The 24,969-nt window shown below is 44.0% G+C and overlaps 1 protein-coding gene and 1 non-coding gene across 2 annotated transcripts in view; both read left to right on the top strand.

Moving 5' to 3' along the window:
• Positions 1–24,969, top strand: part of ANAPC5 (anaphase promoting complex subunit 5) — a 33,239-nt gene that overhangs the window by 3,250 nt on the left and 5,020 nt on the right. Inside the window, 14 exon segments of the mRNA XM_036277085.1 lie at positions 101–210; positions 1,572–1,764; positions 6,285–6,351; positions 9,363–9,464; positions 11,572–11,619; positions 11,621–11,763; positions 16,508–16,589; positions 17,208–17,297; positions 18,718–18,899; positions 19,953–20,088; positions 22,859–22,933; positions 23,610–23,731; positions 24,408–24,515; positions 24,590–24,737. Coding sequence (XP_036132978.1) covers positions 101–210; positions 1,572–1,764; positions 6,285–6,351; positions 9,363–9,464; positions 11,572–11,619; positions 11,621–11,763; positions 16,508–16,589; positions 17,208–17,297; positions 18,718–18,899; positions 19,953–20,088; positions 22,859–22,933; positions 23,610–23,731; positions 24,408–24,515; positions 24,590–24,737 — 1,606 coding nt within the window.
• On the top strand, positions 5,276–5,431 carry LOC118640439. The gene has a single exon (XR_004961363.1). It is a non-coding gene; the product is annotated as a U1 spliceosomal RNA (small nuclear RNA).

The raw sequence follows: 24,969 nt of genomic DNA, 5'->3' as shown, positions 1-24,969 counted from the left end.
AAAAAAAATTAATAAAATAGATTTATTTTAGATAAATATGAAATGTGGAAAGATTTTCAAAGGGCCTACCTAAAATACACACCTCAATTTTCTCACTCAGGATCAAACTGATGGCTGAAGGCGAATTGAAGGATATGGAACAATTTTTTGATGACCTGTCAGATTCTTTTTCTGGAACTGAACCAGAGGTTCACAAAACAAGTGTAGTAGGTATGAAGTTCTTCTGAGGAGAGCAGAGACTGTGTTCATTGAAGTGAGCACCTTTCTAGATCATGTCTATCATTACTCTGCAGTATCTGCACAAACACAGTAGGGATGTTCCCCATGTTTTGGTTTGTGTTTATTGCCTTGCCATTTGGGTCTGTGTTTAAACGATTGTCTGGTGGAAAAACATCTTCTGTTTTGTCCATGATAGCCAAAACAGGTATTAATTAGCCTGATCTGGGGGCTTTTAGGGTTTCTCAGGTCTTTCCCACCGTCCTCTGGATCACTTGTCTGCATTTCACAACTCTTAAGTCAGTGTCATCAACTAAACTTATATGAAGAGAAGTAAGTAAAATTATGTTATTGGTACAGTTTGTAAGGTGAGGGCATACATGACATTTCTTGATGCTTTTCTATTAGCTTTATATCCATGCTCCATCGACCTGGCTTTTTTCATGGTAGTTTTTGTTATTCAACATCAGTTATCGATAACTTAATTACCTCTCTCCTTTGTGCCAGGATGTGGACTTACAAGAGATGGACCTTCTTTGTTTTAATTCTCACCTGAGGATTGATTTTAGAAAGAGGAAGGGAGAGAGAGTGAGAGAGAAACATCGATGTGAGAGAGAAACATCGATTGGTTGCCTCTCGTATGCGCCCCGACTGGGGACTGAACCTGCAACCTAGGTATGTGCCCTAACCAGGAATCAACCTGAGACCTTTTGGTGTGTGGGGTGATGCTCCAACCAACTAGGCCATACCAGCTAGGGCTGGACTTTCTTTTTACGGAGATTACATTCTGGTAGGGTGGGACCAGATGGAAAAAGTAAACAAAGAAGATAATTTCAGATAGATAGAACAGCCATGAAAAAATATACTGGGTGGCCCTGGCCGGTTTGGCTCAGCGGTTAGAGCATCAGCCCGCAGACTGGAGAGTCCCGGGTTTGGTTCCCACTAAGGCCACGAACCTCGGTTGCGGTTTGTCTTTGCCCTGGTTGGGGTCATGTGGGTGGCAACCACTCGATGTGTCTCTCTCAGGTCGATGTTTCTCGCTCTCCCTCCCTCTCTCCCTCCAGCTCTATCTGAGGATAAGTACAAAAGTGTCTTCGGGTGAGGATTAAAAAAATAAAATAAACAGATATATTGGGTGGATACAGAGGGTGGAGTGCAGGTGGGAGGACTGAGCCCTGAATGTGGAGAAACCAGACTTGTCAGCAGTGGGGGAAGAACATCCCAGGCAGAGGGAATAGCAGCTTCAAGTGTCTCTTTTTTATTCTTTGGAAGGAATAATTGCAACAAATGGTCATCAAATTTGTGTATCCTGATTTTATTTAATGCCTTCTCCGTGTCTGTGTCTTATTTGATAGGTTTATTTCTGCGTCACATGATCTTGGCCTACAGTAAGCTTTCTTTCAGCCAAGTGTTTAAACTGTACACTGCCCTTCAACAGTACTTTCAAAATGGTGAGAAAAAGACAGTGGAGGATGCTGACATGGAGCTGGCCAGCAGAGAAGAGGGCGAAAGGAAAATGGAAAAAGAAGAACTTGATGTATCTATAAGGTAACGAGTTTTTCTGACAGGGGTCCTTTTCTGCAAAATAGATAACTGCAGGCACAGTAAATCCTCATTCGTTCCGAGTTCGTACGCTGGCTGCCATCTTTTTGCCCCTCTGGATCCAGGAAGTTGACCCATAAGGTCTGCATCAGGAGGCTCCTTGCCCTGTAACTTCTGATTGGGAGGCACTGTTGGGAAGTCCAGAGGGCCGAGGAGGGTGAGGTCAGGATGTTATTCATTGGCTTTCTTCCTTTGAGGTCACAGTGGGCTTGCTGTAAGGTCACAGCTTCTACCAGGCCCTCTCTGCATTTGGTAACTAGGAAGATTTCCCAGGCCTGGTGTGTTAAGTGCCCCTGTTACTAGCCCCAGGGACTATGTTGTCCCTTATGGTTTCTCTGTTCCTCCCCCTATTTTTGTCAGTGGTCCTTTATTGAACTCTTCTCAAATTACTCCATTTGAATGTACCATTTGTTTTCTGCTGGGATCCTGACCAATAGTGTTTATTATATCAGAGTGAATTAACAATTGATTAATTCAGTGAAAATGTATTGAGTGCCTGCTGAAGTTTAAGCACTGGGGACATGGTACCGTTGCTCACCTCGTTGTTCAGGCTCAAAGCCCAGGAGTGGCCTTGGTTCCTTTCTGTCCTTCACCCCGACAGCCAGTCCTTTAGCAGATCCAGTCAGCCCTTCCTTCGCAGTATGTCAGTCCTTCCTTCACTTCTGTCCGTCACCCTGCCGCCCGTGGTCTCCTTACCGAATCTCTGCTGGATGACCTCTCTGGCATCCTAACCAGTCTCCTTGCCTCCACTCTTGTCTCACTGTGGTCTGCAAGCTGTATTTATACATACTTCTTGGTTCTTTTAAAAAGTAAATTTTCATTTTTTTTCTTTTTGTGATCTTTTCTAATGTTTTACTGCATCTCACTTTAGCTCCCCCTTTTTTTCTCTTGTTTTCTTAGTTATTGGAATTATTTTAGGTATCCTCATGGAAATTATTTTTCTTGCCCTAGAAATTTGTATTAAAATTAGAAAGAGGAAAAAATGAAATTAGAAAGAGGAAAGTAATAATGAATAGCTTGCAAATCTCCCATCTTACAATGAAATTATTTCTTTTTGAAAATGAGAACCTGTTAATTTAGAAGGGAGAGAATAAATATTCAGTCAACAGATGTTTATCACGTGTTTTTATGTATTTTTTTTTTTTAATTTCTCACCCGAGGATATATATATATATATGTATTTTTTTTATCCTCACCCGAGGACAATTTTCCATTTTTTTTGTTCAGATAGAGTGGGAGGGAGAGAGAGAGAAACATCGACGCGAAAGGGACACATCAAGTGGCTGCCACCTGCATGACCCAACCAGGTCCAGGGACAAACTGCAACCGAGGTATGTGCCCTTAGTGGGAATCGAACCCGGGTCTCTCTGGACTGCAGGCTGACGCTCTAACAGCTAAGCCAAACCTGCCAGGGCCGAAGATATTTTTTCATTTATCTTCAGATAGAGTGGGAGAGTGGGAGGGAAAGCCAGAGAGAAACATCAATGGGAGAGAGACACATCAATTTGCTGCCTCCCCCATAAACCTGGCCGGGGACTGAACCACAACCAAGGCATCTGCCCTTGACTGGACTTGAATCTGAGATTCTTCAGTCCACAGGCTGATGCTCCAGCCGCTGAGCCAAACCAGCTAGGGCTATCAGTTTTAAAAAACCCAATTACAGCCTGGCTGGTGTGGCTCAGTGGTTGAGCATCCACCCATGCACCAAGAGGTCACCAGTCCAATTCCTGGTCAGGGCACATGCCCAGGTTGTGGGCCCAATCCCCAGTGGGGGGCTTGCAGGGGGCAGCCATTCGATGTTCTCTCTCATCAATGTTTCTATCTCCCTCTACCTCTCCCTCTCTCTCTAAAATCAATAAAGGAAAAAATTAAAAAAAAAACAAAAAACGCAAACCACAACAAAACCCCAATTACAGAAGACAGTGCAAATGGAAATTTAGCTTCAGCTTGTCACTTGCTCGTTGTTGCTGAGGGTGGCTCCGGTCCTGCGGTAAGAAGTCAGGCTTACAGGGTTACAGCGGGTGAGGCTGCAGTGGAGCCTGCTGTCTGCAGACTGCTGGAAAGGTCTCTGTGCTTCCGAACGGACCCCACCAAAGTAGACGTTCTCTGGTGTTCCTTCTCTTGCCAGTGACTTGTTATAAATCTCCCAAATTCATGACTGTGGTCAGCAAATACTTAGCGAGTGCTTCCTGTGTGCCAGGCACTGCTGGGGGCTGTGCGGTGAGTGGAAAGGGAGAGTCCCTGCCCTCATGCAGTTAGGCAGGCAGGTCAGATAATAGAGAGGTGAGTAAATTGAGAAGTAAGGTAATTTCAGCGCTGCCAGTGCACTAACGAAATGAAATAAGACACTAGGATAGAGAATAACAGTGGGGAGCTGTTAGGGAAGGTCCCTTGAAGACTGGGAGCTAGGTGATGAGGAAGCCAGCCCGGAGAAGAACTGCCGGAGTACGTGGCAGACACAGCCCCCAAGACAGGACAAGCTGACATCTTGGAGGGACAGACAGGAGGATGGTGTGGCTGAGCACACGAGGTCAGGGAGGGGTTGATCCCTTCACGCACTGGGGAAGGGCTCCGGTCCTCATGGCCTCCTTGTTCTCCGTCTCAGTCTTGCCCTTCCCCCGTTTTTGTCCTGTCACTACACCACTCAGAACTCTCCAGAGAGTCCACACATTCTCCCAGCCTGGTGTTTGAGAACTCCACAGTTGACCTTTCAGACCTTACTTCCTGTTCTCAGCTTGGATCCTTTACCCCAGCCGCCAGGTCTGCTTGTGTGCCCCCGATACGCCAGGCTTTTTCCTGTTCTGCCTCTTGTTCTCTTTCCCCGGAATGCCTTCTTCCTTCCTCGTCCTTTTCTCCACTCCTCCCGACTTTCAGGTCCTCACCACTCCAGCTGGAGTGACCTCTCCCTCTTAAAGTACAGAGTTTGTACTCATGCTTGGTGTTTGTCTCCCTGGGCTGGTCCTAGCCTTCACCGAGGGCGAGTGCCCATTTAGACATTGTATTTACTCCCAGGGCCTCGACTCGTGTTTTATGCCTTGCACATACTCAAAAAAAAGACAAACCCTTGTCGACTGATCAATCGTATGTAAAAATTTGCAATTATAGTGGTAGATTTAAGCCCTTTAGAGGAGTTTTCAGACTCCTTTTGAGAATCTGATGAATGCCATATACTATCTCCACATTAAAAATGCACATTCGGCCCTGGCCGGTTTGGTTCAGCGGTTAGAGCGTCGACCTGCGGTCCTGAGCGACCCGGATTCGGTTCTCGCTAAGGGCACGTACCTCGGTTGCAGTTTGTCCCCGGTCCCGGTTGGGGTTGCGTGGGAGGCGGCCACTCGATGTGTCCTTTTCACATCAATGTTTCTCTCTATCTCTTCCTCTCTCTCCCTCCCATTCTATCTGAACAAAAAAATGAGAAAATGTCCTCGGGTGAGGATTAAATAAAAAAAGCACATTTGTACTTACCTGGTAGGGGAGATACCGTGATCACGAAGGTGGTTTTCCCAGTTGTCCATTGCACCCCAGGTGTGCTGATCCCTGTTATTTCCCCAAATGGGGGAAACTCAAGTGCATCACTTGTGGTATTGGGGGACTGCGTTCGTACCGTCCTCTGGAAAAAATAAGCATATTCATGTAAACTTTCCAGTTTTACAAGGTTCATGGATTCCTTTAAGCGCATCCACGAACCAGGTTAAGTGTCCTTGATTTATAGCACTAGTAAGTGTAAACTGCCTCAGCTAATAATTGGATTAATAATCAGTATATTTCAGCCCTTTCTCTAAATGGAATACCTCTATTGCTTCTTCTTTTTTTTTTTTTTTTTATCCTCACCCGAGGACATTTTTGCATGTATCCTCAAACAGAGCAGGAGGGAGAGAGGGAGGAAGAGAGAGAAAGATCGATGTGAGAGAGACACATCGAGTGGTTGCCACCCACACGACCCCAACCGGGGCGGGGGACAAACTGCAACCGAGGTACATGCCCTTAGCGGGAACCGAACCCAGGACTCTGTGGTCTGTGGGCCGACACTCTATAACTGCTGAGCCAAACCGGCCAGGTTGGTAAATGTTACATTAAACAAAAGTAAATAAAGTTTCTCTCTGCTGGATTTCTCTAATATGTATCATGAAATCTCCAAGCAAGATTTGGTTTGGCTCAGCAGTCAGAGGGGTCAGCCTGTGGACCAAAGAGTCTTGGGTTCGATTCTAGTCTAAGGCACATATCTGGGTTGCAGGTTCAATCCCCAGCCCCACTCAGGGTTGTACAGGAGGCAGCCAATCAATGTGTCTCTTTCACATCGATGTTTTTTTTTCCTCTCCCTTCCTCCCTTCCACTCTGTCTAAAAATCAATGGACAGATAGCCTTGGGTGAGGATTAACAACAACAAAAAGGAATCTATTTGACTTTGTAAGCATTACCATTTTTGCTATGATGTATTGTATTATTTTCGTTTTGTGTTCTTTTAGAGAAGAGGAGGTATCTTGCAGTGGGCCTCTGTCCCAAAAACAAGCAGAGTTTTTTCTTTCTCAACAGGTATGTTAATTCTGTAATTTATCATGAACTTTAAAATAATCCTGTGACATTGTTTATCATGGCATATGCCTGTTATGTTGGTAGGTTTATGGGTAACTCTACCCCTTGTTCTTGGTCCTCTTTTCTTCACTAACAATACAAATGTAGCTATGTCTTACTTCTTATTTTGTGAGTGATTTTATTTTTCAATTAAAGTTATACTGCAGGTTCATTTAATAATGGTGTGACTAACACAGCTCAAAACCATGTGATTCAGAAGACTCATATTCCCTTTCCCCAACATTATGGACATTTTCTTTTTTTCTTTTCTCCTTTATTGATTTTAGAGAGAGAGGACGTGAGAGAGCGAGAGAGATAGATATGTCGATGAGAGAGAACATCGATTGGTCACCTCCTGCATGCCCCCCACTGAGGATCGGGCCCACAACCTGGGCATGTGTCCTGACTGGGAATCGAACCAGCGACCTCTTGGTGCATGGGTTGGTGCTGAACCAGTGAGCTACACCGGCTGAGCTGTTCATCACATATTTACCCATCCTCTATCCAGCTACAATTTCATTTTATTTATTTATTTATTTATTTATTTTTTGTTTTGGTTAATCTTCACCTGAGGATGTTTTTCCCTTGATTTTTAGACAGAATAGAAGGGAGGGAGGAGGGAAGAGAGAGAAACATCAAAGTGAGAGCGAGACATTGACTGACTGCTTCCTGAATGACCCCAACTGGGGCCGGGGATCAAACCTACAGCCCAGGTATGTGCCCTTGGCTGGAATCAAACCCAAGACCCTTCAGTGTGCAGGCCAATGCTTTGCTGGGCCAGACTGACCAGGGCCCAAACATTTTTTGTTGGTGATTTGGAGGCATACTTTTTCATTTTCTCAGTAACATAAGCTGAACATTTTTCTCCCATGTTATTTTCAAGCATAGACGTTTGATTTCTTTGCTAGACTTTTCTAGTTTTCCCTAATTTTGTTCTTAACTTCATTTCTGCAGAAAGATGTAATGCTCTAGATAAGAGTGGTAGGAACACCCCTGCAGATGAATTTCAGACAGATTGGGAAACCCATCTAGACAATTAGGTAACTATCGAGGAGAAAATGTAGCTGGATCCTCACCTCGTCCTCACACCTCAGTACACTACAGGCAGATTAAAGGGGCAAACGTAACTATTTAAAGCTGTAATTAAACTAGAAGGAACTACATATTAACTTTTAACTGCTCTGTGGGTGGGGAAAGACTTCTACACATAAAAGCTGTGGAAGAAACGTGGAAGATCATTTGATTTTTTTCAGCATAAAAATTTTAAATGTCGGAACATGTTCTAACAAAATTAAAAGGCAAACAACAACATGGGGAAATATTTGTAATAAATATGACAGTCAAAGGGTTAATAGTTTTGTTTTTTTAAATCATATTTTCAAAGACTGATGATGAGACAAAATTTGTAATGTATTATTAAATGAAAAGAGCATGAAGTAAACGTATATATTCTAATTTTGTTAAAAATTGTGTGTGTATATGTGTATACACACATATATACATACTTATATACACACAGAAAAAAAGATGTCTGGATTGAGATACACTGAAGAATTAATAGTGTTATTTCTGGTGGAGGGATTACAGATGACTTGTTTTCTTATGTATGCTTTTCTATATTTTGGAGTCTTCTTTAATGATATAATGAATTAAAATGGCATTAGAAATTATTATTACTTATAAAGAAAAATTTTTCTAGGTAGAATTGAAGTAAAGTGTCTATAACCCAGTTAGGTACCAGCATTTAATTTGGAACTAGTTTTCTACATATTTTATATAATTGTTGCTTGCTGTCATTCATATGAAACAGTTCACTAGGAGTAGCACACCTGGGCACCAGAAGGCCCTTTGCGGTGCTGGGGATACACACTTCCTGCCTCGGAAGTACTCAGTCTGAATTGAGCTCAGACTGGCACTTTTAATACATCGTTTTTTTAAAAATATGTTTTTATTGATTTTTTTTTTTATCCTCATCCGAGGACATTTTTGCATTTGTATTCAGATAGAGCGGGAGGGAGAGAGGAGGGGAAGAGAGAGAGAAACCTCAATGTGAGAGAGGCACATCGACTGGTTGCCACCCACATGACCCCAACCGGGGCTGGGGACAAACTGCAACCGAGGTACGTGCCCTTAGCGGGAACTGAACCTGGGACTTTCTGAACTGCAGGCCGATGCTCTAACCACTGAACAAAACTGGCCAGGGCTGATTTTTTTAGAGAGAGAGAGCTAGAAACAGCAATGTGAGAGAGAAACATTGATCGGCTACCTCCTGCACACCCCTACTGGGGAATGAGCCACAATCCGGGCACGTGCCCTGACCGGGAGTCGAACCAGGATCTCTCATTCCATGGGACGATGCTCAGTCCACTGAGCCACACTAGACAGGCTTAATACATCTTTTATTTTTAAAATTTTTTTCTTTATTGATGTTAGAGAGAGAGGAAGGGAGAGAGATATAGAAACATCAATGACAGAGAACATCTACTGGCGCCTCCTGCTTGCCCTGACCGGGAATCGAACTGGCAACCTCTCGGTGCGTGGGTTGACACTCAACCACTGAGCCACACTAGCCAGGCAACACATCTTGATAGGGACCACAGGAAGGGTTAGTACAGGGGACCTTATAGGACCTTACCTAGTCTAGAAGGTGATAGAAGCAGGTGGCTGAAGTCTAAATTGGGGCTGGAAGGATGAGCAGGAGTTTGCATGGGAGGTGTGTGTGGACGGGGTGGTGTGGACGGGGAGTGGTGTGGATGGGGTGGTGTGGATGGGGTGTGTGTGGACGGGGTGGTGTGGACGGGGAGTGGTGGTTGGGAGACTTCCTCTATCTGGAAGAGGGAACAGTGTTTTATATGGTCAAGAGGAGAGAGTGACTGCAGAAAGGAAAATAACCGTCTGATGCTATTTACTATAATATTTACATATGTTAATTGGCCATTTTTTTCTACTGAGTTGTCATGTTTCAATTTCAGGCTTCTTTGTTAAAGAATGATGAGACTAAAGCCCTCCCTCCAGCTTCTTTGCAGAAAGAATTGAATAACTTGTTGAAATTTAATCCTGATTTTGCTGAAGCGGTGAGTCTTTTCCAGAATTTGCTGCTGAGTTGAAAAGAAATGACAAGGCTATTCTTTTTTTTTTTCTTTATTGATTTTTAGAGGGAGAGGAGAGAAAAAGAAAGAAACATCGATGAGAGAGAACATCGATTGGCTGCCTCCTGCATGCCCCCCACCGGGGATCAGGCCCGCAACCTGGGCATGTGCCCTGACCGGGAATCGAACCGGGCACCTCTTGGTGTATGGGCCAACGCTCAACCACCTAGCCACATTGGCCGGGCGACAAGGCTACTCTTATGTTGAGTAGTCATGAAAATGAGAATTCGTCCCTCGGTCCAGGTTCTTAGAGAGAAATCATTTTGTTGGCAAGTAAACAGCCTAGATTGTAAAACTGCCCTTCCCACTCCCCACCTCCGGGCCAGTGGGGATTTCTTCAACCTAATGATGTTCTTTTTCGTTCATCATTTCTTTGATGCTGTGAATTATGGACAAATGATAGAATAGAATGAATTTTTATTTTATTTTAATTTATTATTACTTTTATTTTTTTTAATCCTCACCTGAGGTTATTTTTCTGTTTATCTTCAGATAGAGTGGGGTCGGGGGGGAGAAACATTGATGTTACAGGGAGACATCCACTGGTTGCCTCCTGCATGATCCCAACCAGGATCGGGAACTGAACCACAATCAATGCCCTTGAAGGGAATCGAACCCGTGACTCATTGGTCTGACGCTCTAACCGCTGAGCAGCATCAGCCAGGGCATATTATCATTACGTTTTTAGAGAGAGAGAGAAAGGGAGAGGGGGAGAGAGAAACATTGATGTGAGAGCGAAACATTACTCTGCCTTCTGCACACCCTCTACCAGGGATTGAGACTAAAACCCGGGCACATGCCCTGACCGAGCCACACCAGCCAGGGTAGGGTAGACTGAATTTTAAAAAAATATAGGGCCTACCCTAGCCAGGTAACTCAGTTAGAGCGTCATTTCTGGCTAGGGTAGGCCCCATATTTTCAAAAAAGTTGCAGGTTTCATCCTGGTCAGGGCACATAAAAGAATCAACCAATGAATGCATAAATAAGTGGAGTAGCCCGGCCGGTGTGGCTCAGTGGTTGAGCTTCAACCTATGCACCAAGAGGTCGCTGGTTCGATTCGCAGTCAGGGCACATGCCTGGGTTGCGGGCTTGATCCCCAGTGGAGGGCGTGCAGGAGTCAGCCCATCAGTGTTGATGCGTCTCTCTTTCACTGACATTTTTATCTCTCTCTCCCTTTCCCTTCCTCTCTCTCTAAAAAAAATCATAACAAAACATTAAAAAAAAAGTGGAACAACACGTTGATGTTTCTCTCTTTCTCTCTCCCTCTCTCTCTCTCCCCCTCCCTTCCTCTCTCTCAAATCAGTTTAAAAAAAATTGGTGGCCTAGCACTGGATGGTTTGGCTCAGTGGTTAGAGCATTGGCCCTCAGACCAAAGTCGGGGGTTCAATTCCCTGTTAAGGGCATGTACCTTGGTTTTGGGTTTGATCCCCAGCCCTCGTTGGGGTTGAGCAGGAGGCAAAAAATTAATGTGTCTCTCTCACTTCGATGTTTCTCTCTCTTTTCCTATCTTTCTCCCACTCTATCAAAAAAAAAAAGCAATCCTTAATGGATTTTTACTCTAAAACCTAAATTTGACAGCTGACTTATCTACATGTAGAAAGATGTCTGTCTTGTTTCCTACTAACCGGGATCTGCCTGTTTGGAGGGAAGTTCAATTCAGTGAATCAAACAAAATAAAAACAGTTTCAAAATAGAAGATAATTAACTCAGTAAACTTTTTTAATACCTGAGCTAAATGAGTTTTCCCCTCCACCCTCACATGGGTCCCAATATAACCAGTGACATAGCGGATGTATATTTAGGATAAACGATGACACAAGTAAGTACTATTGGAACTCCCGTTTTTCATTTGGGGACTCCCCCGGGGAGAAACAGAGTATCTTGAATCTGCTTTATTCTGCCTGTGGGGAAAAGATGAGCCTACACTACGACCCTCTTGTTGGAAAGGTGCAGGGTGCAAGGGTGTCTGCCTCCCGAGGAACTCTGAACTCGTCTTACACATTTACAACGTGGGGATTGTTTCTTGTTTCAGCATTATCTCAGCTACTTAAACAACCTCCGGGTCCAAGATGTTTTCAGCTTCCACGCACAGCCTCCTGCATTATTTTGACCGCCTGATTCTCACTGGAGCCGAAAGCAAAAGTAACGGGGAGGAGGGCTACGGGCGGAGCTTGAGGTACGCGGCTCTGAACCTGGCCGCCCTGCACTGCCGCTTCGGACACTAGTAAGTCCACAGATTTTTGTCCACGCAGAAATGGAAGACGTTAACTTGCAGATGTTAATTAAAAGGAATTTAATAAAAAATAATGCATTTTAGCCCTGGTTGGTTTGGCTCAGCATTTAGAATGTCAGCCCGCAGACCATAGGGTCGAGGGTTTGACTTCCAGTCAAGGGTATGTACCCGGGTTACAGGTTCAGTCCTCGGCTCAGGGTCGTGCAAGAGGCAGCCAGTTGATGTGTCTCTTTCTAATCGATGTCTCTCTCTCTCTCTCTTCCGCCTTCCCCCTCCCTCCCACTCGAAAAATCAATGGAATTCATTGATTTATTAATTAATATCCTCACACCCTGGCCGGTTTGGCTCAGCAGTTAGAGCGTCGGCCAGAGAGATCCAGGTTCGGTTCCCACTAAGGGCACGTACCTCAGTTGCAGTTTGTCCCCGGCCCTGGTTGGTCATGCAGGTGGCAGCCACTCAATGTGTTCCTTTCACGTCGATGTTTCTCTCTCTTTTTCTCTTCCTCGCTCTCCCTTCCATTCTGTCTGAACAAAAAATGGAAAAATGTCCTCAGGTGAGGATTTTAAAAAAAAATTAATATCCTCAGGTGAGAATTAATAACAAAATAAAATGATGTATTTAAAAGAAAGAGAAGAAAAGAAAGAAAGGAAGCTTATTGTTTGACCTAGATTTGTCAGTAATTTTCAAAAGGGGAGCTTTTTCACTGGACAGAGGTTAATGAAAACCTTCTACCCAAACAGTCTCCCTCTGCTGTCACTATTTAACATTGCTATCTTAGTACATGGCTTCTTTCTTTCATTACTTCTAAGAACAACAGCCATTGAATTAAAAGAAAATTAGGTCACTAGGTCAGAGATTCCCAAAAGGATTTTTCAGAGATAATGGGATACAAAAGCTATTTTCAGTATGTCAAAAAGCCAAAAGAAAGTTATGCCTTTACTGGATAAAAGACTGGTCTGGCTTATTAAAGTCACATGGTTGTGCTTTCGGGTGGAAGTCAGACAGCTTAGTGAGGTCACACTTGGCTTATACCATTGCTAAGATATGCCTAAGATTTTGATGAATAAAAATAGGAAAATTGATTAATTATTTCATACAGTTAAGTGGATAAAATCTTTCAAAACATGGAGGCTGTTTTGGAAACAATGAAATAATTTGAATAATGGCACAAAGGTAGGAAAGTCCTGATTGAAAGAGTCTCCCCACCCCCTGTGACTTTTTCCCATTCAAAATAAATGTGGTTTCTGCTACAGGTATCTTTGAATAGAGACCCTAGAGTTTATTAATGGAAACAAAGTCCAGAGTTCAAGAATTAAGAGTTCTACCCCTTACTGTATGGGCCAGGCAACCCCCAAGAAATTCTATTAAATTCTGGTTGTTGCATTTTAAAGGGACATAGACTGAAGGTTGTGTGTGGGACAGTCTTTGAATATCTCATTGGAGACATTTAAAGCCATGTCATATAAATGATATGGAAAGGTTGTGAGAATATTTAGCCTAAAGACAAATGATTTAGCCAAGCATGTGTTTGACGTCTTAATGTAATAAAAAGTTGTGTGAAAAGAGCTTAGATTGACTGAGGGTGTGACTACTAACGATGAGTGAGAGCTGGTTAGTGCAAGTTAAAGGGCAAAATATTTTTGCTCATTAAAAGGAGGAAGTTTCCCATGTAGAATCTTCTGAGAAAGGTGTCAGTGGAGTTCTCAAGCCTAGACCAGGGTTGTCATTAAGGCAATTCAAGCATGAGATTAATAGTTGTACCCTAAAATGTTTAAGGCTACTCCAGACTCCATGAGTTTGTAAGATTTGATATTATTATGGTTTAATAATGAACTTATTTTTGTCTGCCCAACTTATCTTTTCTTTTTTGATTTTAGAGAGAGGAAAGGAGGAGAGAGATAGAAACATCGATGAGCGAGAACATTGATTGGCCGCCTCCTGCATGCCCCCACACTGGGGATCAGGCCCACAACCTGGGCATGTGCCCTGATTAGGAATCGAACCTGTGACCTCTTGGTGCATGGGTCTATGCTCAACCACTGAGCCACACTGTCCAGGCTGTCTGCCCAACTTAAAACTTTTTTTTTCCCGCCCTGGCCGGTTTTGCTCAGTGGTTAGAGCATTGGCCTGCGGTCCAGAGAGACCCAGGTTCGGTTCCTGCTAAGGGCACGTACCTCGGTTGCAGTTTGTTCCCGGCCCTGGTTGGGTCGTACGGGTGGCAACCACTCGATGTGTCCCTTTCACGTCAATGTTTCTCTCTCTCTCTCCCTCCCACTCTATCTGAACAAAAAAATGGAAAAATGTCCTCAGGTGAGGATAAAAAAAAATTTTTTTTTTCTTTATTGATTTGAGAGAGAGAGAGAGAGAGAGAGAGAGAAATCGATGAGAGAGAACATCTTGCACGCTCCTCACTGGGGATCAGGCCCACAACTTGTGTGTGCCCAACTATAATAACCTCTTGATCAGGGCCTTTCCTTTTGTATGTACTCAAGGTAAATAGCAACACCATTTATAATATTTATCAGTAACTTATTTCACAACAGCGCCCCCCTAGGGTTTAGAAATTTGTATGCAGCCTTCTAGATACAAATACTCTGTTGAGGTACAGAATTTCTTTGTTTTTATAATATTATCAATGGATAGGCAGCTAATTACATGGAATTTATTTATTTAAATAATAGTATTAAAACATTTTTTTTTTCTTTATTGATTTTTAGTGAGAGAGGCATATGCCTGGGTTGTGGGCCCGATCCTCAGTGGGGGGCGTGCAGGAGGTGGCCAGTCAGTGTTCTCTCTCATCGATGTTTCTATCTCTCTCTCTCTCTCCCTTCCTCTCTCGCATGGGTTAGCGCCCAGCCACTGAACCACACTGGCAGGTCTTGTAAATCTGTTTAAATATAAGTCCTCCCTGCCCTGGCTGGTTTGGCTCAGCGGTTACAGTGTCAGCACCTGGACCAATGAGTTGTGGGTTCGATTCCGGTCAAGGGCAAGTACCTCGGTTGCGATTCGTCCCCAGCCCTGGTTGGGGTTGTGCAGGAGGCAGCCACTCGTTGTGTCCCTTTCATGTCGATGTTTCTTTCTCTCTCTCTCTCTTCTTCTCTCTCCCTCCCACTCTATCTGAACAAAAGTGGAAAAATGTCCTCGGGTGAGGATTAAAAAAACATATATATATATCCTCTCTGACCTCTGGCACCTTAGTATTTGAACCAAGATTTAAAGGAATTAGGGAATGATACAAGAGCAAGTGCAAAGGCCCTGAGGCAGTGGTCTACTTGGCATATCTGAGGAGGAGCAAATAGTGTGATTCTAGTGCTATAAGTAAGGGGGGAATTGAGGGGAATGAGGTGGCAGGGGTCAGAGCATTTAGGGTCCTGTAGGCCCAGGTAGGACTTTGGCTTTTATTCCGAATGACATAGGAAGCCATTGTTGAGAGGCTGCAGACTTTCTGCTCTGGCATTTTGAAAACTATAGACAGCTAGTGCCTTTCAGATATTACAACCACTTTGCCTCCAGTTCTGTTACTGAAAATTTTGCCAGAGGTTTTTCTGTCTAGCAGCAAAACCTTAAGGTCCTTTGAGGATTTTGCCTGACTTTAAGTTTCTGTGTTGGTAATCTACCTTTTCTTCCTACCTGGGAAAAATAACCTCTCTTTAGTCCTGTTTTAGCATACAGTTTTCCCAAAAGCATTTTCTCTAAACATACCATTATTTGGTCACCACATGTTCAATAAAGTTAAATCAACTGATATTTATTGAGGACCTGTGTATGAAGATATGCTTCATACCCTCAAATAGCTTATGGTCTGTTGCATCTCATTACTAAAAAGATGTAAAAGAAATGTAAACTAGGTAAGAATGTATCTGGTTTCTGTATTCAAACAAGTAGTAATTGAGGAACAGTCCAGTGCTCCCCGATTAAAGTGAGTTGTGTGAGGCTGTTGCACTCATGTTGAAAGAAAATTCCTTACGTAAATTTTCCCTGAAATGATACCCATAGAACTTGTTTTAAGATACTCAGTGACCCATTGATACCATTTCTATCCTGTGACTTGCCACTGGGAAACCCAATGTTTCAGACTTTACTTGTACCCTCCATGGTTTGTAAACTAGTTGAAAAAATAAAATTAACACAGATTAAATAAATAGATGGTGTACACAGTAGTATTTAAGCACTGCTAGGTGGGGTCCAGATCGCCTCTCTGTGGGAATCTTCATAAGTGCGAGTTCAGTGGGGCCAAGAATATTTGAATGTCCACAGAAGTTGAGAGGTTGGGGGAAACATCAGAGATGGAGGGGAACCACATGGGCAGAAAAAAAATAATCTCAGATGTGGATAATCCTAAAGTGCTTTAAAACTAGTTTTGAAAGCGTTTAAAGTATCAAATGCCATAAGTAAAAAAAAATTAAATGCACAAGGGAATGCAATAAAAAGTAAAATATTGTATTCCATCCATGTCCCTTCTCTCCCTTAGACAGCTAAAATAAAACTCTTAGGAGCTGAGATCAAGACAAGCTAACCCTTGATGCCCCTTTAGTAGAAACCCTCTGAAGAAGGGGTAGGTCCTGCATCTCCACTGCTGGGCAGGGGAGTGTGCCTCAGGGCATAAGCCCATAGTGACAGCTTCCAGCCAGAGGCCTGCTCTCCGATGAATTACTGTGCAGATAACTTTCTGCTTTGTTGCTTGTGCATGTTTTTGTGGTTGTTAATGAGATACTGATGTTCGGTCTGTCATCAGTCAGCAGGCAGAGCTCGCCCTGCAGGAGGCAATCAGGATTGCCCAGGAGTCCAACGATCATGTGTGTCTCCAGCACTGCCTGGTAAGGCCACCCTCCTGCCTTGGGAGTTCTACCCAGGGGTCCAGTGGGCCTTTGGAAGATCCCATTTAATTCCGGTTTTTTGTAGTCAGAACACAGTCCTTAGCAGGACGGGAAACTAGTTAGGTCGTGGTGGTGATTCAGGAAAGGCAGCTCATATTTATTTATCTTTTTTAATTCACGACATCTACACATTTTAGTGCAACTTGCCATGCAAAACTACCACATTAAACATTGGCATGAACCAAAAGGTGTATGCAACACCTTGTAACCGAATGAGAAGTTATCCTGTGAAAGCATAATCACCAAGGACAAGCAGAACACAGAATTCATTTAACCATCACCTGAGAAGCTCACTTTCTCAATTGAAGGCCATAGAGGGGCTTCATGCCTTTTTTCTGGAACACTTGCCACTCACTTGCTGTCAGAGATGAAGATCAGTGGCTTGTCTGAGAGTTTTCATGTGTTTGACGGGCTTCATTTAAGTTCATACTGCATGAAAGAGTATGTTAGAGGATTTATTTTGTTCCTTGTTAATTCTTTCTGACAACCATGCTGATATTTCAACAGAACATTAACCATGGTCATTGTTAGATACATTTTGATGATTTCTCTTGCCAGAGCTGGCTTTACGTGTTGGGGCAGAAGAGATCTGATAGCTACGTTCTGCTAGAGCACTCGGTGAAGAAAGCAGTGCATTTTGGGTTACCGGTAAGGCTCATCTTACTGTGAGATTGTTTTAAACAAATGGTGTGGTTTTATTCTTGGTAGTTTCATATGACCTTAATTATTAATTAAACCAGTAAATTCTGTTTGATAGGTTTCTCCCTGCTCCCTTTGTCCTAATTACATCTGTGAAAGTTCCACTTATCAATTTGATGAGATTGCTTTTTGGTTTATTGATCAACATTAACTTCCACTTATTTACTTAGAAAAATTTCAGGAAAGGGTTATTTTTAAACCAGGGATTGGCAAACGCTACAGCCCTTGGGCCCAATCTGGCTGCTGTCTGTTCATGTGTGGCCCTTGGGCTAGGAATGGGTTTTACATTTTTAAATAGTTGGAGAAAACAACAAAGAATATGCAACAGACACCAGATGTGGTCTGAAAAACCTAAATTATTTACAATCTGGCCCTTTAGGGAACAAGTTTGCTGACGTGTTTAACAGTAAACGAGGCCAGGAACCAGTAAACCTGATAGGCAGATTTGTCCTTTCTCATTTTAAGTGACAGGGGCAGATCTGAACTATAGTTCTCAATGACAGATACCGGGGACTCCGAGAGGGCAGAGTCCCCGCACATGGAGTAGTGAAGGCTGTTAGAATCTAGATTCCTGTGGCACAGAGAACCTGATTCCATCTCAAAAACAACCTCCTGAAAACTGGACAGTAGGCAGTGTGACTGCTTAAATATCTGTCTCATACAGTTTGCAACAAATGGCAGGAATATTGCAGGTAATCATGTGCGGTAATTTAAAGTATATGCTTTTCAAACCCGTAAATTGCCCATTGACTCATTTCTGGGAAAGTAGAGTTACACACACAGAATTGATGACGATGACAAACGTGTCTCCTTAGAATAAAGGATAGACTTCTTCAGTACAATTTTTGTTATAGATTTAAGCTGTTTTTTTGTTGAACTTTCATCCTAGGAAATTATACTAGGAGTTATTGAAAATAAATTATGCTCATAATGGGCATCCTTTTTAAATCTCCTGCTGCATAATGTACCCAGCACTGTTTGACATATTATCTCATTTTAATCCTCACAACAATTCTTTGTAATAGCTTGGGTGCCCATTTTACAGACAAGGAAGTTGAGGTGTGGCTAAGAAGCTAAGTGACTGGCCCCAGGTCACATAGTAAGTGGCAGAGGCAGTGTTTAAGCAGAGGTCCACTTAATGTAACAGCCCCGGCTCTTCCCAGTGTACCATCACTTTCTCTTCCAACCCCAGTTTTTTAGAACATATCTCATATGGGTCAGGCTATGAGCACTTTCCTTATAAAATTTAAATTTTAAATAGTGCTGTCACTGTGCATGTGCTGAAATGTGAAATATGCCAAATTTCTGAAGAGCAAAACAAACTCAGTCATGTAATCTCTATCTTGGGTCATGGTATCTGTCCCCTTAGTACCTTGCCTCCCTGGGCATACAGTCCCTGGTTCAGCAGAGAGCTTTCGCTGGGAAGACAGCAAACAAGCTGATGGATGCCCTAAAGGACTCCGACCTCCTGCACTGGAAACACAGCCTGTCAGAGCTCATCGACATCAGCATCGCCCAGAAAACGGCCATCTGGAGGCTCTATGGCCGCAGGTGGGTCTTCAGGCAGGCGGTCAGGGCCGTGGGGGTGTGGGTTCTTTCAGAGACGAGCAGAGGATAGCAGCCTGGCTCTGTGAAAGGCCAGGCAGACAAGTCTTTTCTCCTTTGATGGAAGTTGTTCATGCAGAGAGTTAAAGACAGTGCTTTGTAGTGTCAAAACATTTTGTACTTTGCACAGACTTTGCAGTCTTTCCCCGTGTTCATTATTATTTACTCCTCCCAGCTGCTCTGTGGGTTATGTCCAGTGTAGGATGCATAAACCAAAGTTCACACATCTGTCTGATCTTCCCAAGACCATGAGTGAAGTTAATAAGTGACAGTCAGGACGCAAACCCAGTCTCTGAGTCCAAGCACAGTGCCCTCGTGCTCTGAGACGGGCCGCAGCTCTTCCTGTTCGCAGGGGGCGTGGGCCGTGGTAGCTCGAGTGAGCATCCCCTGGACCCCAAAGTTACGTGAAGAAAGGGGTGTGTTCTCTGGAATGTCTCCAGCCCTGTGTTTAATTTTCACTTAGCCTCTTTAGCTTGGAAGTAAAGTAAACTTCTGAACCAGATTTAGTGCTGGAGCCCTGTCACGGCCTCGCCTCTCCCCTAGACAGTCTGCTGTGTTTAGGAATTCGTAATGGATGGAAGTGCCTCCTTGGCCAGTCTTGTTTTTGTATGTGAGGTAATTTTTTGGCACGATGTGGTCTGAACTAGCTGCAGACACTGGCCACTGCGTATATTGCCAGAGCAGCTGGTACCAGGATGGCATCAGGTGTGAATTCACTCCTGAAAATGAATGACTACACCATGATCACAGGGACAGCTAGAGGCGATGGGGGTAGGGGTCTGGCTCCCGGAGCTCCGGGTTGTGCAGTAAGCAGGGCACGCTTCCTCTGGGGCCGCACAGCCAGGGTCCTTGCCCACTCTGCCGCTCCTGAGGGCTGGAGGGCTGACACGGAGCCGGGGCTTAACTCCCTTCCATTTGCACTCAAGAGAAGAGTGGGGTGTGGCAGAGGGCAGCCTGAGTCCCTTGACTAATGGAATCCCTGGCCGTCCCCTCCCCCAGCACCATGGCGCTGCAGCAAGCCCAGATGTTGCTGAGCATGAACAGCCTGGAGTCGGTGAACGCGGGTGTGCAGCAGAACAACACGGAGTCCTTTGCTGTCGCGCTGTGCCACCTCGCGGAGCTGCACGCGGAGCAGGTAGGTGGTGGCCGTGCGGCAGGTTCCGGAATGGGAGGCTCTGCTGTTTCTTTCCTCTAGTGCTTGAGAAGAGCACTGGACATGTCTGGGACAGGGCTGGTTGGATGCAGGTGGCTGAAAGGACATCCATCCCCAGTGGAAATGGACTGGGTGTGGGGTCTGCAAAGTTTGTTGAACTTGGGGTTCCTTTCGGCATCAGCGAAGGGAGTAAGGGGTCAGCTGTCTCCATGTGAAAATGGAATAGAAAGGAGTCTTTGCAGTTTCAGGTGGTTGAGCTGTGTGTGTTTGTAGGAGAGGGAGCATGGTAAAGGGTTGTTAAAATGGTGATCACTGATGTTGGTCATGCACTTGCTCTGTGCCAGGCCCTGTGCTCAGTGTTTCACATGTATTATCTTACTGAATCCTAACAATAGCCCCATGAGGTCACTTTATTATTATCCCCATTTCACAGAACAAGAACCTGAGATCCAGGGAGCTAAGTCCTGTACCTACAACCAGTGCATGTCAGTCAGGTCTCCAACCCAAGTCTGATCAACTCCCAAGGACAGTGGAAATAACCTTGACTTGCAGCTCCAGTAGTTTTACACGGTTCTCTTTATCAGGGGTTGATTGAAGGGTCTCTCATGCTGCTTTAGGCTCTCGCTCCTTTTTCATGGGAAAGAGGTCAGGGAAACCACTCATCTAAGCCCTCAAGCTCACTGAGCACTGCCTCACTGAGAACATTTCCTGGATCACTCCACCATCTCTGTTGACGTGGTATCCATTATTGCTAGGTTGCATCGTTACACTCAGTGTTTCCTAATCTGCAGCCTAGAGATCTTTGGGTGGTTTCCAGCCCTTTCAGAGGTCTTTCCTGTATTTTAGCATTTTTCTCCCCTTTATGGAGCTGTGTAAACACAGGGGTGGTGGGCTCTGGCTGATGGGTTCCATGCACCCTCATCAGCTGTTTTCTTCCTGCTCCTGGGAGGAGCGCGCAGGCTTTCTGACCCCCCGACAGCAGGCCGGCTGCACTCCCTGTTTGCTTTCCTCCAGGAATGTTGCATATTTATCGCTTTCTTGGTGTGTTTTCCTCTTAAAGGCACTAGAACCTCTTTAGCGTTCTTTTCCTCTCCTGGCGCCATGCTTAAGTGGGACATTTGCAAACAGATGAGTCAGTGAACCTTCAGTTAGGTGTTCCACGTGAGCTTTGTGTGATTTCCCGCTCCTCCCCCACCCCCGACAACTTGTCTCCTGTTAGAACATCGACCATGGCTATGACTATCACATTTTTAATTACACAGGTTAGACTTACACCTGTAAAATTATGCTTGGCCAACTGTGGAGAAGGCAGCTTTATCATGAGCCTTCATTTGCACTTTTATTTCCTTTGTGTGTGCTTTGCATTGTGTTCTGAAATTGATCTCCAAACGAACTGGATGCTGCACTTGGGTCTGGCAGTGACTAGGGCTCGGCTGGACCTCTAAGGAAGCTATGCTCTGAGCTGCAGGCTCCGAGCTTCCTGCCACCCAGAGGGGTGCTGGAGAGGCGCAGCTGCTCTGCTCTTTCTGCGTGCTCCTGGCTCCTCATGTCTCTGTCTCGTTGCTCTGCCAGCCCCTGGAATGGCGGCCTCGCTGGGAATGGTTTCGGGTGGGAAAGTGTTGTCTCTGCCAGCCTGAATGTTTGACAACCCATCCAGATCCACAGGCCCAGCTCCCAGTGGCAGTCATGGAAACAGTTGGCAAGATCGACCAGTTAAAATCACAAGAATAGAGATTAGTGATCTTTTATTATAATCCAGTATAATTTCCACTTCAAATAAAATTCATCTGTGGTCCAACTGAGCTTCCATGTAGACAGAAGATACATTACCTAATCAAAGATTGGGACAAATTGAAAAGCTTTTGGAGTCAATAAGATAAAAGTAAACATCCCAACAATATGAGTGTAAAAAAGACACGAACATGCACTCACAGCAAAATCATAAATGGTCAAAAAATACAGAAAATTTTCAAGTTAGTCATTAAAGAAATTCCAGTTAATACGATGAAATACGTTCCACCAATCATAGAGGCAAAGATGCTGAAGTATGGGAGAGGAGAAAGGCTTAGAGTGCTGGTATGCAAGGACGTGGTTCACTTCCAGAGGGTAATTAGTAAAATATTAAAGAGCTTGGAAGTGTCTATCATTTTGCTCAGCGATTCATCTTCTGAGGTTTTATCCTAAGGAAATAGTTGGACAAGTGTATCAAGATAGTCATTGTAGCATTTTTTAAAATTGAAAACAACCAATATATCCCAAACTAGGAGATAATTTTGGTATGCCATAATTTATTTACCTAATAAATATGATATAGATTTGTATTTATTGACACTAGAAAGATTCATTCATTGAAAATATATTTATTGAGTGCCTACCATGTGGTAAACAGTGTTATAGGCAGTTTTCAAAAATACTATGTATGCCTATTACATGTTTTATTTTTATGTTCATAAGAGACGTCTAGGAGGATGTGTGCCATAACTGATTCTTTGGTGGGATGAAAAGTAATGTGTCTTTTTTCTTATTTACATGTATTTTGTAAGTGTTTTCTAGAGTGAACATGTATTACATGTGTAACTCAACACACAAAATATATTAGAACCTGAAAAAAAGTGGCCCTTTGATATCGGACGGCCTCCACCTCGTGTATTCCAGTCACTGCACCAGAAGGTGGATCAGCCTCCGACCTGCGCATGGTGCCGCAGGTGTGGCTTCCGCACAGGTGTGCTCATCGCATCGTCTTTCTGTTTAGGGCTGTTTTGCTGCAGCTTCCGAAGTGTTAAAGCACCTGAAGGAAAGATTCCCACCTAATAGTCAGCATGCCCAGGTACCCTGCCCTTCCGTGACATCCGATTTATTTCCGAAAAGACTGTTTTTGCTGTATTGTTGTCCAAGTGGGATAATTTAGAGTTTCTCCTCAGTTTCTCATGTCTTGATTCCTTCCTTTGTTTTTTTAAGATTTTTTTTCGAGCCCCACTGGTGTGGCTCAGTGGTTGAGTGTCGACCCCTGCACCAAGAGGCGGCCGGTTCGATTCCTGGTCAAGGCACATGCCCAGGTTGTGGGCCCAGTCCCCAGTGGGGGCATGCAGGAGGTGGCCAGTCAATGTTCTCTCTCATCCATGTTTCGATCTCTCTCTCTCCCTCTCCTTTCCTCTCTCTCTAAAATCAATAAAGAAAAAAATTTTTTAAAAAAAAGAATTTTTTCGAGAGGAAGGGAGAGAGAGGAACAACTATGTGAAAGCGAAACATTGATCGGCTGCCTCCTGCATGGCCCCTTCTGGGAATCGAACTTTCAGTACAGGGAACAGTGCCTAACCAACTGAGCCACACTGGCTAGGGCCATACTTGAAATATTTTAAAATATTTTTTAAACAGCAAAAATAAAAAAAAGTCTGTGAATTGTAAGGATGTTTGCTAAGCAAGCCAAATACTTCTATATCTCTGTTGAATAACGAGGTGAACACTTGCCATTTTTGATCCTAATTGTATTTTTTTCTTATTAGTTATGGATGCTATGTGATCAAAAAATACAGTTTGACAGAGCAATGCATGATGGCAAATATCATTTGGCTGATTCACTTGTTACAGGAATCACAGCTCTTCATAGCATAGAGGGTGTATATAGGTAAGAAACCTGGATGAATTCATTCTCAAATGGCTTTATTCTTATTTGTTTTGTGTGTGAATTAATGTATTAACTTTAGCTTAGGAAAAACCTTTTTTTTTCCCAATCCTCACCCGAGGATATGTTTAGAGAGAGGAAGGGGAAAGAGAAAGAGATCAATGTAAGAGAGAAACATTGACCAGTTGCCCCCCCCTACGTACCCCAACCAGATGCGATCTACTACCTGGTTATGTATCCTGACCAGAAATTGAACCCACAACCTTTCAGTGTATGTGATGATGTTCCAACCTACTGAGCCACCCTGCCAGGGCAGGAAAAACCTTTTTTCTATTTATTGCATATTCATTATAAGAAATGAGAAAATACACATAAGCAAAATAGAGAAAATAAGTACCACCCAGAGAGAGTCACCAGCATTCTGATATCTATCGTTCCAGGCTTTGTTCCTGTGTGTGTTGTGTGTGTGTGTGTGTGTGTGTGTGTGTGTGCGCACACATGTGCTTATACACATACACTTTTCCCCCTCTCTTAACAAAAATCATGTCACAGTTCTTCCCTTTGGGGGTCCAATTGCAGTCTAAGTGAGAAAGTAGGTATTCTAGCCCTGAAAGTGACTATACTTACAACCCTTGCTCTACTTCAGCATAACCACTTGTGTTTATTTTGTTTGTGTCAGAAAAGCAGTTGTACTACAGGCTCAGAACCAAATGACAGAGGCACACAAGCTTTTACAAAAGTTGTTGATTCACTGTCAGAGAATCAGGAACACAGAAATGGTGATCAGGTAAGGGGGTCTGCCGTGCGTGGCCCAGAGGGCACGCTGTGGTGGGATTCTCATCGGGTCTCCTGTTGCGGCAGTGTGCTGCTGTCCGTGGCGGAGCTGTACTGGCGCTCGTCCTCCCCGACCATTGCGCTGCCCGTGCTCCTGCAGGCTCTGGCCCTCTCCAGGGAGCACCGGCTGCAGTACTTGGCCTCCGAAACAGTGCTCAACTTGGCTTTTGCCCAGGTAAGTGAGCTCTGCTTTTTTAGCACATATTTCTACTCAAGAACTGGCAGGTCTGGTACTGCTTTTGTTTTGAAGAGGGTGGTAATGAGCTTTCAGTTCTTACTATCACCTGGCCTTGCCTAGAACCGACTGAGTTAGAACTCTAGGGGTGGAGCCTAGAATATTTTTTCTTTAATGGCTTCCCCAATGATTCTTTTTTCTCTTAATTAAGAACAAATTCACATAACTTAAA

The sequence above is a fragment of the Molossus molossus genome, unplaced genomic scaffold, assembly GCF_014108415.1.
Source record: "Molossus molossus isolate mMolMol1 unplaced genomic scaffold, mMolMol1.p scaffold_m16_p_22, whole genome shotgun sequence".
Taxonomy (NCBI): domain Eukaryota; kingdom Metazoa; phylum Chordata; class Mammalia; order Chiroptera; family Molossidae; genus Molossus; species Molossus molossus.
The sequence above is the reverse complement of the archived record's forward strand: the minus strand, read 5'-3'. Positions and strand labels throughout refer to the sequence as shown.